Genomic DNA, 18077 nt, shown 5'->3' on the forward strand with positions numbered 1-18077 from the left:
AGATACAGCCCCAGTTGCTGTCAGTTTTAAATTCACTTAAGAATTCTCTCTTTGGATTTCTGACCAAAAATGCTTCCCCTGAGCATTTCCGTTGTTCCATTTTGTAAGAAGAGAACACAGTCACTCATGGCTACAGCACTCTGTAATATGATATTGTTTCATATTTCCTTAGCTAAGGTTTACTTGATTAAGCTTATGAAGAATCACACAGAGCAATATCAAATGCAACATATCTCAACGTAGCTTTTCATGCCCCCTAAGTTCTCATCACATGCCAACATCTATCTATTAGTGAGTTTCTACATTGTAATTTTACATATCCAGCTGCAAATGAAAATCTTATTTTTGCTACACCATGGCCTTTTGATACTCAATGATAATTAAATCACAAAATATTATGTCACTTATGAGAAAATATAGCTGTTTCCAAGCGAGAGAATAGCTAGAAATAGAGGATATCAGTATTTTTTCAAGGTCCACTGGTGATTCCAATGTTCAATCTGGAGAAGCACTTAGGTGAAACCTTAACTCAGGTGTTCCTGCTTAGTAAAGGTTCTGGAGACTGCTGTCATCTGCTGAGCTTTCTAGATGGTCTATACTGCTCATTCTACAAGTAGCACCTAGATTTCATCATCCTGAGGCCTCCAAAGGTTGCTAAATTCCCAACACTGTGTGCTAGCTAGCAAGGCCTGAATTTCCTGATCTAGCATAGTCAGGATTTCTGAGGACACCCTTTCACCTATAGTTTGAGTAAGGCCTTCCCTGTGCTTTTTGCTGAAGCCTGTATGGTTCCTGTGCAATTATTGAAGCCACCTAATGCTCATTTCAGTAAAAGTAGCAGAACCGAACCACCATAAATATTGTGGGAACAGGAGATTTATGTTCAGATGTCATGAAAATTCCTCTTTTTACTAATTTTACTAATTCAATAATTCTGAAACCAAACTGGGAAGAAGATTTGGGCAATGTAGTTCCCAGCCATAACCAAGTTAACAAAAAGATCCCAAACACTTCAACCCTTTTCAACTTGCCACTCATACACATCTCATTTTATCATATTTAACTTTCAAAAAAGACAGCAGAAAAGTATGCTTATTTTTTCAACAGATGTATACAACTTAAAGAAAAAGAGCATACTCAAAGTTTCCTATGTCATTTTATTCATATGGGTGACTTAGGATTCTTACAGCCAAGTCACATGCAACCTTTGATATCCTACAGCTTGCTAAAATGTTGAGATAGAAGGTGAACCCTTCTTACTATATCTTGTGTTAGGAAGTAGGCAAATGGGAGAGGAGGGGAATATTGGTTAATATGTTTACAAATATATTCACATCAAAGCAAAAGAAAAAAATACTCATAAGTCCTGCAGCTTTAGTTTCAGCTACTGGTCACACGATCATACCTGGCACATATAACTGCCTTTTTTCCACAACCTACTCCATGTTCTCTTTAACTTCAGCAAACATCTAGGTTGTTTTGATTTCTTGTCTTATGAAGTGGCCAAAAACTTTATCTTCAAGTATGAATATCATTAGTAGTTCTTTCTATTTGACACTGTTATAGAATTTTATTAAATTTTAAATAATGGATATGAGACTTCTAAAAAGTGCCCCAGAGTCTCTCCTGCATTCCAGGAACACTCCCCACTACACTCATTGTGTAGCAGCAATCAAATGTTTCCTTCATATTCAAGAAAAATCATGCAAACAGTAGAGAAATCCTTTTTTGCTTATTGATTAAGTAGCATGAAGTTCTCAAAGTGAACAGGTAGCAGTCTTGGCATCTGGTTGAATGGAATCATTTTTGTGTTCCTTGTAGGAAGAATTACCTCCATCTGTCTGTCTATCTATCTATCTATCTATCCATCTCTGTTTCTCTCTCTTTCTTTCTTTAGGAACAAAGACCAGCAAACCTTAAATTGTGAGGATGGGAAGCAAAATTTTTGTTAGTGAACCATTAAGAAGAATAGTGAGAAATGCTACTCCTTTTCCACGTTTTGATTCCCAGACTCAAAATCCTGGCTATTGGGGAAAAAAGCATCATAGATATAACAGCAGTTTAAAGCACATGCTGCACTCTGGAGAACATGATCCGAGCCCCAGAAAGCGTTGGCTTAACTGGTGGCAAAATGAAGCCTTCAACAAACCTGTAAAGTTTTCAACAAAGTCATGTGCTTTAGGATGATGGGGAATGTTGTAAGACTAAAGAGTTTTTAAGCATAAGCAAATTGTCACGTTTCCTTTGCTGTAAAATGAGCCACTCGGTTTGAAGCAATGTTATGTGACAGAATATGATGATGAATAAAGAATTCTATAAATCCAAAGACAGTAGTTTTGACAAAAGAATTTTGGTCAAAAATGATAAATCCATATTGAGAGTAACTCATATTCTAGTAAGAATAAAGTACTGATTCTTCCAGATGAATGAAATCAAATGTAATCAATTTGTGAGATGCTGGCTGGACCCTCAGGGAACGTGCCATGTATGTCTGATGATTGTATTCACTATTGGCACATTTGGCGCTGGAGAGTGGCTGTGGCCACGTCAGCCTTGGTGAGTAAAAGCCCTTGTTATTAGCTCTATGCTCCTTCTCCACACCTGATGCCATTATCATTTTAGCCTCATTGAAAAATCTGGAAATGTGTTCCTCATTTTTAGTTCTCTGAAGGGTTTAGGCAAGGTTGATGTTACTCATGTATCAATTGTGTGAATTGTCTAATAAAACTTGAAGCTATCTGAATCTAGGGTTTTCTTAATGGGCAGTTTTTTTTTTTAAATAACTGCTTAATGGTGGTAGTAATAGAGCTAGAAAGATGGGGAGAGGCAAAGGAAAGCTTTTATAAGGTAAGAATAAGTTGAAGGAAATCATGCAAATACATGAAGCTACATAACATAATTGGAGAATAATGAATGGCCTTTCTTCTGACTGGTACATAGGGTACATAGACGAGATTAGTAAGAAAAAGAAAGCACTGTCCTGATAATTTTCAAAGGTATATATAATATATATTTGTATATTTCAAATATACACATACATATACACATTTCTAAAAAGGAAACATAAGCCTTCTGTTATCAAAATTTTCACCTTTCGTAGGCACAATTGATTTCAGATGTTTATTTCTGAATCTGTTAGACCATCATACACTGCTTTTGTGATTCTTTCCCAGCTTTTCAGTACTAGGAATATTCATGTGAATCATCTAGACCAAGTATTTCTGGTAAGGAAACTAAGGAACGGAGAATTTGGATGAATCAAACACTTAGAGATAGTTGGATAAAGAATTGAGTCTAGAAATAGGCTTTCTTTCTTTCTACATGGTCCATTTATAGAACAATGTGGGATAATTTGATGAATATGTAGCTATTAATAGAAGGTACTATTTTTTTCTCTTTCTGCCAAATATCCTTGGTTGTACCATCACCACCCTGAAAACAGTGAAAATATCCATCACCCCTTGAAATTTCCTTGTGCTCCTTTTTCATCCCTCGTTTTCACTCCACATCAAGCAACCACTGATATGGATTTTGTCACTATAGATTAGTTTACATTTTATATAATTTTGTGTAAGTAGAATCACACAGTATATACTGTCTCTTAGGTGCCTCCTTCCATTCACCATAATTATTTTGAGATTCATTTCTATTGTTTCATGTTAGTATTCCAATGAATGAATATATCACCATTTGTGTAGCCATTCACCTATTGAGGGATATTTGAATTGTGTTCCTAGTTTTGTGGCTATTAAAAATAAAACTGCTATCACATTCATGTACAAGTCATTATACGAACAAATGATTTACATTCTCTTGGGTAAATACTCAAGAATGAAATAGTTGGATGATAGTGCAACTATATGTATAACATCCTTTGAAATTGTCAAATTGGTTTTCAAATGATATAGTATATTACATACCTGATGGCAGTGCATGTGAGTTTAGGTTCCACAACTTCTTCCTTAATATTTGGTATAAGAAGTATTTTTAATTTTAGCCCATCTAATAGGTATATCATGGTTTCTCACTGTTGCTTTGACTCATATTTACCTAATAACATGATGCTAAGCACATTCTTAAGTGTTAATTGACATTTATATATCTTCTTTGGTGAGGTATCTTTTCAAATAATTCCATTTTTTTATTGAGTTGTGTGTTTTCTTATTTTTGACGAGATTCGTTATGTATTCTGGCTACGCATTATCAGAAGTAAGAGTTGCAAGTATTTTCTTCAGTCTATCTATCTATCTATCTGTCATCTATTGATCTAACATCTGTCTCTAACAGTCTACTTACCTATCTATCAGCTATCTATCTTACATAATAGTACATAACAGTAATATCAAATTATCCCAAAAAAGCGTCTGATAATAATAATAAATGTTTCCTGGAAAAAATTATCTCATTACATTCTGTTATCTTTTCTTATATAAACACTATCCCAGAAATACATGGTTTAAAATAGCAACCACTGGGCTATACTCTCTGTTTCCTCATGTTGACTGCGGTCACATGGTGACCTAGATGTTGGTCTAGGCTGTAGGGTCTTTCATAACTGTCTCCAGGATGAGAATGGCTAGAAAGATTGACTCAAGTGCTCCCCTTCCCACTGCATGTAACCTCAGAGTGTGTCAAGTGGTTTTCTAGAAGGTTAGCTGGACTTCCTATGTGGCATCTCATGGCTTTCAGAGACTATCTTCTTAAAGGCTAGATTCAGAAGTGACACACAATATTTCTTCCAATTTCTGTTAGTCAAAGCATTTAAAAGACAAGAAAAATTCAAAAGGGTAATAAATAGACACTCTGTCTCTAAGGAAAGTGTGTAAAGATGTGTACAGTCATCTTTAATGTGCCAAAACTATCATGAGCCCCTTGTAAGACTCTAAAATTCATATTCCAGATTCTTTTATGAATAGCTTTTAACATTTTAATTAAATTCATGAGTGTGTAGCATGTGATCTCTTTTTGCTGTGCATGTACTTAGCAAAGCCATTGAATGTAGCAATACTTGAATAGCACACATATAGAAAGAAGAGTGACAGATATTTTAATCTCAGGTCATTGTGAAAGCAACATTAGCTCTGGGATCTTTGGAGGTAGTCATATCATATCAGATATCAAGATGGTAGACCAAGGTTCAAGAAGTATGGGGAATAACAATGCTATCTCTTGGGAAGTATTTAGGGAGGATGTAAAAGAGAAAATTCCAGTATTTCTCAATTTGCAAAGAACTAGTATGGAAAATCACATACTAAAATTATTTTTAGAAAAACAGTGTAACGCTGCTTTTTTTAGAAAAAGTGTTATCCATGCAAACATGTTTAAGTGAATCATTCTTGTACACATGAGCTTTATTAATGGAAAAAAATCCCCCAATCCATTGTATTTTTATTCTTTGTTCATCATCTTCCATTTTTAGTAGTCTGAAGTACTTAACAATAAATATGTAGAAAGCATTTACCTTGAAAAATCCTTGTTTTAGCGACTTCAGGGAATATAAAAAATAACATTGATCTTATTCCTGAAACCTTAAGTGTAATAGAGAAATTCTTATATGAATAAATTAAATATAATTCAAGAAAGAGAGTATTAAGTGTGGAGAATGTGATGGAATCATAAGATGAATGAAATGCATGTAAGTGACATGTGACGAGGGGATGGGGGTAAGAAAATACTTGGAGATGAGAGTGGTCTTGAAAGGTAGCATTAACAGAACGTTCATAGCATCATTATGCATAACAGCCAAAATGTATAAACAAACTAAATCTTCATCAACTGATAAATAAATCAATAAAATGTGTCATATCTATGAAGAAAATATTATTCAGCCATAAAATGCTACAAAATTATGACACTTGCAAAGACGTAGATGAGCTTTGAAAACAAGATGCTGAGTGAAAGAAGCCTGATGCACAAGAAAACCCATATTGTATGATTCTGTTTACATGAGAAGTATAGAATATGGAAACATATAGAATCAGAAAGTAGATTAGTGATTGCCAGAAGCTGAGGAGAGGGGATAAAGAGAAGTGACAGCTAATAGTTACGGGTTCCTTATTGGAATGATGAAAAATGTTCTGGAATTAGATAGGGGTAATGGCGGTACAACCTTGTGAATATACTGAAACCCAAAGAAGTATACACGTTAAAGGATGGACTTATAGTATATGAGTAATATTTAGAAAAAAATAAAAAATATCATTGAAGATTAGTAATATTCATAAACATGGTCATAGATGAGAACGTTTCAAAAATGGAAGAAACAAAATGAACAATAGAAAGGAGGTGGAAAGGATTAAGTAGGGTACTATTTGAATTTCATTGGAGTCTGCTTTGAATACAGAAGGAGGTAGCTGTGAAGCAATCATAAATATCATTTGCAGTTTTTTTCCTAACATAGACCAATTAAGTGACAGTAAGTGAAGCATTAAGACTCAGTCTTTACTGAAATTGTCACTATATTCATGGGGGAATATACACAACCAGAAATATAATTAATGACATATTTACATAACATCAAAGCCTAAGGGCAACAGCTTCAGAGATTTAAGTCCCAAATGTTACCTGGTAAAATAAAATGTCATCTGCCTATTGTTTAGCTACTGAAGACCTGCTCATCTCAGGTAGGTTCTCAAGTCTCCAAATTTAAAGACTATATGGGGAAAAAGCTTAATTTTTTGGAAAAAAATGAGAGATTTGTAAATGAATCATTTTATGCCTGTTTACTCAGTTTAATAAACTGAAATTTAAGGGCCACAGATGATCTTTTCTTCTCAGGACTGACAGAATTTGACTGAAATTATTAATATTCACTAAATAACATTTTAATCATTTTCTTTTTATCTAGGTTTACTGGAAAGCCTTTTAGCCTTTTATCACTGAGCAAGTACATACATGAATTTAGCTGGGTTTTTTAAATTTTAAAAGTAATTGAGGTACCACATTACAAAAAACAACATGTATGAATAACACCATGTGGACCATATGCCATATTTAGTTAAGTCTAAAAAAAAGTATCCATCACCCACATTCCAATTCTTACATATCAACAAAGACATACACATATGCAAACAGATGACATGACATGCACACATAAATACATGCGTACACAAGGAAGAGAAGCCTATATATCTGAGAAGCATTTATTGTCCCTAGTACTCCTTCCATTTTTTAATATAAAATACTATTTGAAATTCAAAGAGATGCAAATGCATATGTTAAATTCTATTGTTTCAAATTCTTTTTAGCACTCTTCTTTGTTTGGTCAAGAGACTCCTCCTTTCGCACCAGATCACTCCACAAATAGGTAACGAATATTGTGACAAAACAATACCACACTTCTAGAGAAAAGGTCAGTAATGTTTATTTCCTGTCTCACCAAATACTAAAGACAACATAGACCAAGACCAGTAACATAATTTTTTCATTATTATCAGTTAGAGATGCTCATTGCATCTAGAATTAACACAAAATCATTTAAACCAATACTGTTTCTGAAGAACATAACCATGGTAATCATTTTTTTGTGTCCATGTGATTATTTTCGAGCATAGAAAATGGTTCGCCCTGTATCCTAAAATATGGTCTCTCTAACCTTGATGTTTCTTCCGTATCATTTTGGAGATGTAATGAGACCTAAAATCATCCAAATCTCTTCCTTGAGATAAAGAAGGTAATGCTCAGAGAAATTAAAGAGCTTGTACGAAGTCGCATACTTCAGGAATGGCATCTAGGCTTAGATCAAAGTTTCTCAACTCCTTATTCCAGGTATTTTTTGTTATTATTTTACAGACTGCAATGCCTTTTTAAAGAATGACACATGACCAGGTAATTTTCTGAGTATAAAAAAGACAATTGCAGAAAGAAATTATGGTCTGCCTCATGGATATTTGTGGATGTCCAGAAGAGTTAAACATGCATCTATCCTTTTCTTGATCATTTTCTCAAAAATTTAGACAAGAAAAAGAAGAATGAATAGAGGAAATTGCTCCTCCATGACTGAATTCATTTTTCTTGGAATCACCAACAACACTAGGATGAAAGTAACCCTATTTACCGTGTTTCTGGTTGTTTATCTCGTTAATCTTCTGGCAAATCTTGGAATGCTCATTTTAATTAGAATAAATTCCCAGCTGCACACACCAATGTACTTCTTCCTCAGCCACCTCTCTTTCTGTGACCTCTGCTATTCCACAGCAGTTGGGCCCAAGATGCTGGTGGACTTGTTTGCCAAGAACAGATCAATCCCTTTCTTCGGCTGTGCTCTGCAATTCTTGATCTTCTGTATCTTTGCAGATTCTGAGTGTCTACTGCTGGCAGTGATGGCCTTTGATCGGTACAAGGCCATTAGCAACCCCTTGCTCTATAGAGTCAACATGTCCAGCAGGGTGTGCTCCCTGCTCATGGCCGGGGTTTATCTGGTGGGAACGGCAGATGCTTTGATACACACAACATTAACGTTCCGCTTATGTTTCTGTGGGTCAAATGAGATTAATCATTTCTTCTGTGATTTACCACCACTTTTCATCCTTTCCTGCTCTGATATACAGGTCAATGAGTTGGTGTTATTCACCATTTTTGGCTTCATTGAACTGAGTACCATTTCGGGAGTTATTATCTCTTATTGCTATATTATCCTGTCAGTCTTGAAGATCCACTCTGCTGAGGGGAGGTTCAAAGCTTTCTCCACCTGCATCTCCCACCTAATCACTGTGGCAATTTTCCAGGGAACTATGCTCTTCATGTATTTCAGGCCAAGCTCTTCCTACTCCCTAGATCAAGACAAAATGTCCTCGTTGTTTTACACCCTTGTGATTCCTATGTTAAATCCTATAATTTATAGCCTGCGGAACAAGGATGTGAAAAAGGCCCTGGAAAGAATGGAAACTAATAGATGGTTTTAAATACGTAATTTAAATACACACGCACAAACTCATATTGTGGTTGTTGCTTTTGTAAAATTGTATGGCATGATACAAGAGAAGCAAAGGTATCTCAAATACTTTGATTTAATAAAATTAGTATTTGTTTTTCTTTTTTTTTTTGAGGAAGATTAGCTCTGAGCTAACTACTGCCAGTCCGCCTCTTTTTGCTGAGGAAGCCTGGCCTTGAGCTAACATCCATGCCCATCTTTATCTACTTTATATGTGGGATGCCTACCACAGCATGGCTTGCCAAGTGGTACCATGTGCGCACCGGGATTCGAACCGGCGAACTACGGGCCCCCGAGAAGTGGAACATGTGAACTTAACCATTGTGCCACCGGGCCAGTCCCTAGTATTTGTTTTAAAGCTCACAGATAATATTCAGTTCCTCAAACATGTCATAGTTCGTGATGTGTCTAGAATTTACATATGATACTCTTTCCTTGTTGAAATCTTTCCTGACTTCCAATTTTGGCAGATATTTATTGATTTGTTTTTTGTTCAAATACTAATTTATTACACTAAAATTAATTGTGTATTTACTAAGTGAACTTTTAACTTTTAAGTGCTTTGTATTCCGTGGTACATCCAGTAGTTTCTATACCAATGAATCCTATAATCTAGTGGGAGTAATTGACATTAATTGACTAAGCACTCAAATAATTAATAAGCCTCAAAATAATATGAGTTAAAAACTGAGGGCTTTATATCTAAAGCAAAATGTTTCATATAAGATAATGTCTTTGTTGGATGGACACATTGAGTCTCAAATCTAAAAAGATGCAAGATGTGAGAGGAAAAGGTGGTAGGCAGAGGATCTGACAATTAGAGAAGTCTTAACTTGGACAAGTTCATGACTCTTTAGAGATAAAGAAGTCGTGGTTGCTACAACATGGATGAATCTTGAGGGCATAATGCTAAGTTAAATAAGTCAGACAAAGAAAGACAAATACTGTATGATCTCATTTATATGTGGAATATAAAAACGGTGAACTCAGAAACAGAGAGTATATTGGTGGTTGCCAGGGGCTGAAGTTTGGGGGAAATGTGTAGATGTTGGTCAGATGGTACAAATTTTCTGTTATAAAATGAAGTTCTGGGGATCTAATGTACAGCATGGTGACTATAGTTAAAAATATTGTATTGCATATATGAAATTTTCTAAGAAGGTAGATCTTAAATGTTCTCAACACAACAAAAAAATGGTAACTATGCGAGGTGACGGATTTGCTTATTAACCTATAGTGGAAATCGATCACAAATTATACATATATGAAAACATACATTGTGCACCTTAAACATACCCAATGTTCTTTGCTGATTTTATCTCAATAAAACTGGAAAAAAGAAGAAAATAATTCCAGTTGGTTTGGTTATAAAGAGCAGTGAAAAGGGCCCTGGTAAAGTACATCATTGTGCTGTAATTATCAACAATCAACTGCTCCAACAACCCTCCAGGAAAATTTCCTTCCCTGCTTTCCCCTTTTCATCTCTGGCTAAATGTCCTGTTTTGTAGTTCACACACAACAACCTCCTTTAAGCATTGTTTTAATATCTCCATGTTTATCAAATCACTGCCTTCAGTATGAGATTTAAAGCATTATTTACTCAAGAACTGAAGTTTCTATCCATTATCCAAAGCACTGCACAGTGTCTGGGACACAAAATGGGAAAACAAATAAATAATAAATTAGAAACCAGATAACATTTAAAAAAATTTTTTTTAAAGATTGGCACCTGAGCTAACAACTGTTGCCAATCTTTTTTTTTCTCTGCTTTTTCTCCCCAAGTGCCCCCAGTACATAGTTGCATATTTTGAGACACCACCTCAGCATGGCCTGATCAGAGGTACTATGTCCGCATCCAGGATCCGAACTGGCGAAATCCTGCGCCACTGAAGCAGAGTGCGTGAACTTAACCACTCGGCCACAGGGCCAGCCACAAGATAACATTTTTGAGTGCCTCTTAGAAGTTAGTAACACAATTAAATGAGAATATGGCATATATATATAAATAAAATAACTTTTAAGAAAGTACAGAGATGGTTGTGGATACTAAGATCTATAAAGACCTACATATTAATCACACTAGAAGAAAATAGCATTTGCCTTTGTACATTCCTAATGTTTGTCTACTTTATCTGTCTCTGCTGTAGTTTCTGATGGTTAAAGCACTGAATCAGCTTGTTGAGACAACATGGATGTGGCCACATATTAGAAGAACCACATAAAACTCAAGGGCCCTCTCAATTATCCATTACAATTGTTGAAGTTAAAAGCCACTGAATGTCTTAGATTTTCTAGCTTCTATTTTAAAATGCCTTTGTGAGAAAATATTTCAGAAGGGAAGTAAAACTGAAGAAGAACTCCTGCTTTTCAAGATGGCATTTGTGACACACTGTGACTTCTTACTAGTTATGAAGCTGGAAAAAAACCTATGAACAATATATTTTTTTGGTGAGTCTTTAAGTGTTTCCATCTATACCATATTTTCCCAATTAACACATATTCTTTTGAAAATGTTAATTATGAACACCAACATGTTAGAAAACATGTTTGAAATATATTGTCCAAGAAAAATGGAGTGTCAGTGGATTGCTGCTAGTTAGAGGATGCAAACGTGTAATCTGATTAACCCATCTCCCTCCTTTATGGCAGCTATATATTACAGCATCTAAAGACTGATTTGATCTATCTATTGACTGTTTTATCAGATCTTGTGGGTGTGAAGTAAAGAGAATGGAATTTTAAGGTCTATGAATGGAATTCAAAAAATAGAATTTACTGATTCAATTAACTGTGGGCCTCCTTTCTTTAAAGTTGTGAGGTTGAATAACACATTATGGGAAATATTTTCTTAGGGAATCATGACTCAAATAGAAGGTTGGATGATGGCCTATAATGACTCCTTATCTTGGTATTCTACAGAAATTTGGAGCACTGCATCAAAAGGCTTTATGTATTCCAGCCTATCTACTTCAACCTTCATCATTCCCTTGCCTTCTTAGTCACTCTACATAACATCCTTCTTACGTATGCCCAATGACTGATGGAAAATATTATTGTTCAAATACAGTATTATCAGAACCATGGGTGGTCTTTAAATATGGTGACAGAGAAGGCTCCTGAATGCTTCTTCTCCCATGACACAACAAATGAACAGCTACACGTGGTCCAATTCTCTCCAAAAGAAATCAAGAAACTACCTGAGTGACTCCTACACATTGAGCAATGAGAAAATATCCACACTGAAACAGGTTAAAAAAACCCCTCAGATACACTCTAGCCATAAGCACCACCCTCAGCAAAGGGACATACAATTGGGGAGAAACACCTAGCTCCCAGCTTCTCACAGAGGAGTAAAGTATTTGGACCCCACACATTGTGCCCCAACTTTTAACACTCCCACCAGAGGAAGAGGCTTCCAAATCTCTTAGCTCTGAAAGCCAATGGAGCTTGCATTATATATATATACACACACTTAATTTTGAGAGACTGAATGCTCTTCCCCATAACTGGGAAGAATACAAGCATATCTCATAACTTTTATTCAGTACCGCATTAAGGGTTCAGTGCAATCGGGGAAGAAATTGAAATAAATGGCTTCCAGACTAAAAAGAAAGAAGTAAGTGTCCTATTTATATATGACATGGTCCTGTATGAACCTAATCAAAGAAATCCACGAAGAAACTACTAGAACAAATATAGGAACCACAGGACTAAACAAACAAAACAGCAGTTATTAAGGGAAGACGGCACTAGCTGCAGCTATTACACCAGGGCTTAGAGCAGAGAAAGAAGGCAAAAAACCCCTCTCCTAGTCATTCTCTGATTGGTTTATATTGCATATTTTAAAAGCTGCTGCCTGAGAGTCAGGTTTCAAATTTAACATGCAACTCGAGGCTGATTGAGATCCTCCCTGGAGAACAGGAAAGCTGCAGAGTCCTCCCACACTCTCTCACTCCTAGCCACCCTAAGTCACCCTTATCTTCCTGGGAGGAGCTTGTTCATATGTCTGCACCCCAGATTTTGTGGGTACCATCTGAGTGATGTGTCCCCACATCACTTGATTCTGATGGCCAACAGGGCTTTCATTCAGAAATGCCACAGAAGACTGAAATCATGTCAAGCATCTTCTCCAATCACAGTAGTATGAAACCAGAAATCAATTAGAAGAAGAAAACTGGAAAATTCACAAATATGTGGAAATTAAATAAAATGTTCCTGAACAACCAATGGGTTAGAGAAGAAATTAAAAGAGAATTCAAAAAAATATCTTGAGACAAATAAAAATAGACAACATACCAAAAGTCAAGGGATGCAGCATAAGCAGTTCTGAGGAAAGTCTATAGTGAGAAATGCTACATTAAGAAAAAAAGACATAACTTCATAACTCAAGGAAACAGAAAAAGAGGAATAAACTAAGCCAACCTCTAGAAGAAGGAAGGAAATAACAAAGATCAGAACTGAAATAAAAGAAATGGAGACAAAAATGACAGTGCAAAAAATCAATCAAATTGCGTTGATTTTTTGAAAAGATAAACAAAATAGACAAACATTTAGCTAGATTCAACCAAGAAAAAAAGAGAAAGGTATCAAATAATATTTTAAATGAAAGAAGGGACATTACACTTGATACAAATACAAAGGAACATAAGACAATACTATGGACAATTGTATGCAAAAAATTGGACCACTTAGAAGAAATTGATAAATTCCTAGAATATGCAAGCTAACAAGACTGAATTATGAAAAAGTAGAAAATCTGAATAGACCAATCTAGTAAGAAGGTTGAATCAGTAATTCGTTGGTGAATTCTATCAAGCATTTAAAGAATTAATACTGATCCTTCTCAAACTCTTACAAGAAATAGAATAGTAGGAAGCAACCCCAAACTCATTTTATGAGGCCATCAATATCCAGATACCAAAAGAAAACTAAAAGCCAATATTCCTGATGAATATGGAAACAAAAATCCTCAACAAAGCAGTAGCAAACCAAATTCAATAATGCATTACAAAGATCATAGACCATGACCAAGTGTGATTTATTCCCGGGATACAAGGATGGTTCAACATCTGAAAATCAATCAGTGTATTCACTGTATTAAAAAAATGAAAGAAAAAATTACATGATCATCTCAATAGAGGAAGAAAAAACAAGTGGCAGAATTCAACATCTTTTCATTATAAAACTCTCTGCAAACTAGGGAGAGAGGTAACTTACCACAACATAAAGGCCATAAATGACAAGCCCACAGCTAACATCATATTAAACAGTGAAAAGGTGAAATCATTCCTCCTAAGATGAGGAACAAGATAAGGATGCCCAAACTTTCTACTTTTATTCAACATTGTACTGAAAGTTCCACCCAGAGCATTAAAAGAAGTAAAAGACATGCAAATGGGAAAGAAAAAGGTGAAATTATCTCCATTCGCAGATAACATGATGTTATATATACAAAACCCTGAAGACTCCACCAAAAAAACCAGTTAGAACTAACAAACTAGTTCAGTAAAATTCTGGATGCAAAATCAGTACACAAAAATCAATTTCATTTCTATTCACTAACAATGACTTATCAGAAAGATAAAGTAAGAATAAAATTCCATTTTCAATTCCATCAAAAAGAATAAAATACTTAGGAATCAATTTAGCCATGGAAATAAGAGATCTATATACTGAAATCTATAGTATATCAATGAAAGAAATTGGAGAAGACACAAATAAATGGCAAGATGTTCCACGATCATGCGTTGGAAGATTTAATATTGTTAAAATGTCCATACTACCCAAAGGAGTCTACATATCCAATGCAATCTTTATCAGTATGCTGTGACTGAAAGTTTGGTCTCTGAACCCAGTGCCAATCCAAATAATGAGAACAGAGTCTTGGGTAAAAAGGAAAACCAGCTTTACTTTTTTTGCCAAGCAGAGGGAGCAAAGCAATGGCTAGTGCCTTAAGAATTGCTGGCTACCCACTAAAAAATTGGGAAAAGATTTCAGAGGTTTGTGAGGAATGTAGAGGGGGGAAGTCTATGACCATGCTGGTCAGCGCTTTCCCACCAGCTTTAGGGTGCTTTCAAGGAGGGACAGCCTATTAGATAAGGGATTCTTCACCTGCCTGCCCTTGGTTGTCTGCCTCTGTGGTGGATGGTGGATTCTGGTGCCAGGAAGCTCTGGGAAGATTCAGTTTCTTGATATTCTCTGGACATCAGTTTCCCTGTAATAAACTTCAAGGACCTGTGAGTAGCCTGAGCCCAGCATGAGGCCACCTGGGCTTTTACAATTTCTAACTTCTATTTAGTTGTAAAGCTCAGGGAGTCACAGGTTAAAAAAGCAGATATTTACATATTAGTGTAACTAAAGAGTCAGGGAAAGGGGATGAGCACTTTTGGTTTTAACCTCATATATGCTGGGCTTAATGTAGGGGAACCAATATTAGGGCCAGTATTAATTAGAAGGCTATAGCAATGCTAATGGCATTTTTATAGAAATAGAAAAAACAATCTTAAAATTTGTGTGGAAACAAAAAATGCTCTAATAGCCACGCAAACTTGAGAAAGCAGAACAAAATTGGAGGCACCTTACTTTACGATTTCAAACTGTATTGCAAAGTTATAGTAATCAAAAGAATATGTTATTGGCATAATAACAGACAAGTTTTCACATATAGATTAACGAAGCAGAATAGAAAACTTGAAAATAAACCCACTCATTTATGTTAAATTAATTTGCAACAATGGATCCAAGAATATGCAATGGGGAAAATAGTCTCTTTAATAAATGGTACTGGGAAAACTAGAAAGACACTACAAAAGAATGAAACTGGACTCCTATCTACCCCATTTACAAATGTCAACACAAAATGACTTGAAAACTTGAACACAAGACCTGAAACTATAAAACTGCTAAGCAAAACATTGGGGGTAAGCTCCTTGACATCAGTCTTGGCAATGATTTTTTTGGATTTGACAACAAAAAAAAAATAAACAAGTAGGACTTATATCAAACTAAAATGCTTCTGCATAGTAAAGGAAACTATTGACACAATGAAAAGACAGCCTACAGAATGGAAGAAAATACATGCAATTCACATATCAGTAATGATTCACACAACTCAATACCAAAAAAACGATCTGATTAAAAAATGGGCCAGTGAACTGAATAGAAATTCTTCCAAAAAGATATTCAAATGGACAACAGGTGTATGAAAAGTGCTCAATATCACTAATCATCAGGAAATGCAAATTGTAACCACAATGAGATATTACCCCACACCTGGCTATCATCAGCTCTCTATGCCTAGAATGGTTATCATCAAAAAACAAATAACAAATGTTGATGAGGATGTACAAAAAAGGAAACCCTTGATCACTGTCGATGTAAATGTAACTTGGTATGGCCGCTATGGAAAATAGCATCAAGGTTCCTTAAAACATTAAGATAGAACTACTGTATGATCCAGCAATCCCATTCCTGAGTGTTTATTCAGATGAAATTAAAACCAGAAATCAAAGATAACCACCACTTTCATGTTCATTGCGGCATGATTCACAGTAGTCAAGATGTGGAAACAACCTAAGTCTCTATCAAAAGATGAATGGATAAATAAGGCGTGGTATATATATAATGGAATATTATTTAGCCACTAAAAACAAAAATAAAACCTACCATTTGGTACACCGTGGATAGACTTTGAGTGCATTATGCTAAGTGAAATATCAGACAAAGACAGACAGATACTGTAATATCTCACTGATATGTTGAATCTAAAAAAAAACAATACTAAACTCATAGAAACAAAACAGATTGGTGGTTGCCAGAGATGGTGGATGATGGGTGGGGGAAATGGGTGGATATGGCCAAAAGGTAGAAACTTCCAGTTAAAAGATAAATACATTCGTGGGATGTAATGTACCAAATGGTAACTATAGTTAACAATACTGTATTATCTATTTGAAAGTTGCTGAGAAAGTAGATCTTAAAAGTTCTCATCACACGCACAAAAATCTGAAACTGTAGGAGATGGTGGATGTTAACTAAACTTGTGACAATGTTTTGCAGTATCTGCACATATTACATCATTATTTTGTACACCTTGAACTAGTACAATGTTATGTGTCAATCGCATCTCAATAAAACTGGGAAATAATATCCTCATGGACATACATAAATGGAAATACACAAACACACATATTTATAATTTAAAAAGGAGATTATATCATAAATTTATGAATTTTCTTTTCTTTTTTCTTTTACACTGAGGAAGATTTACCCTGAGCTAACATCTATTGTCAATCCTCCTCTTTTTGCTGAGGAATACTCACCTTGAGTCGATATCTGTTGCCACTTTTCCTCTATTTTGTATGAGAGATGCTGTCACAGTATGGCCACTGTTAGATAAGTGGTGTAGGGCTAACCCGAGAACCGAACCCAGGCTGCCAAAGCAGAGGAAATCGAACTTAACCACTAGGCCACTGGGACTGGCCCAGAATTTTATTTTTTTAGTGGATACTTTTCTCCCCCATTTCTTCATTCCACACATTGAACTCCAGTATGCTTCATCCTTCCTTCTAATGTATGCTCCTGAAAACCCCTGATAACAGCTTGCCCTTTATCTTTTCTTATTTTTTTGTCAAGTTCATTCATTGGTAAATATATAATCATCATTCGCTTTCCATAAAATAGTGTATATGTAATTCATTGTATGTTAATTTTCCAAATTGACTGTAGGCTTTTGCAAATGCTTCTACATCAATACAAGGGGCTCTGATGTATTTCTTTGAATGATTACATGGTATTCCACATTATGGAAATATCTTAATCCAATTACATATTTTTGTACTGGTGGGCATATTTTTTCCTAGTTTTTGATCATTGTTAACTATGTTAAAATAATTATATTTGTATGTATACGCCTCTTGAAAGCTAGCCCCAGAGTGACAGAGCTAGTTTTTCTATCCTGTATTCATCAAAGTAGTCAGAGGCTAGCCTAAATTTAAAAGGAGGGAGAAAAGATACCATATCTCCATGGGAGAAGTGTCAAAGAATTTGAAAATATCTTTAATCAGACACAGGTACCATCAGTCTGTCGTAGAACCTTGAAAATTCTCATTTCCACATTCTTATGTTATTAGCTTTTCACATATGG

The 18077-nt window shown here is 35.3% G+C and overlaps 1 protein-coding gene across 1 annotated transcript; it reads left to right on the forward strand.

The window, feature by feature from the left end:
• Positions 1-7970: 7970 nt before the first annotated feature.
• Positions 7971-8921, forward strand: LOC139040435 (olfactory receptor 5W2-like). Its single transcript, XM_070487207.1, has one exon. The coding sequence runs from the start codon at positions 7971-7973 to the stop codon at positions 8901-8903; it is 933 nt and encodes a 310-aa protein (XP_070343308.1). The 3' UTR covers positions 8904-8921.
• Positions 8922-18077: the final 9156 nt, after the last annotated feature.

The sequence above is a fragment of the Equus asinus genome, chromosome 17 (genome assembly GCF_041296235.1).
Source record: "Equus asinus isolate D_3611 breed Donkey chromosome 17, EquAss-T2T_v2, whole genome shotgun sequence".
Classification (NCBI taxonomy): Eukaryota; Metazoa; Chordata; class Mammalia; order Perissodactyla; family Equidae; genus Equus; species Equus asinus.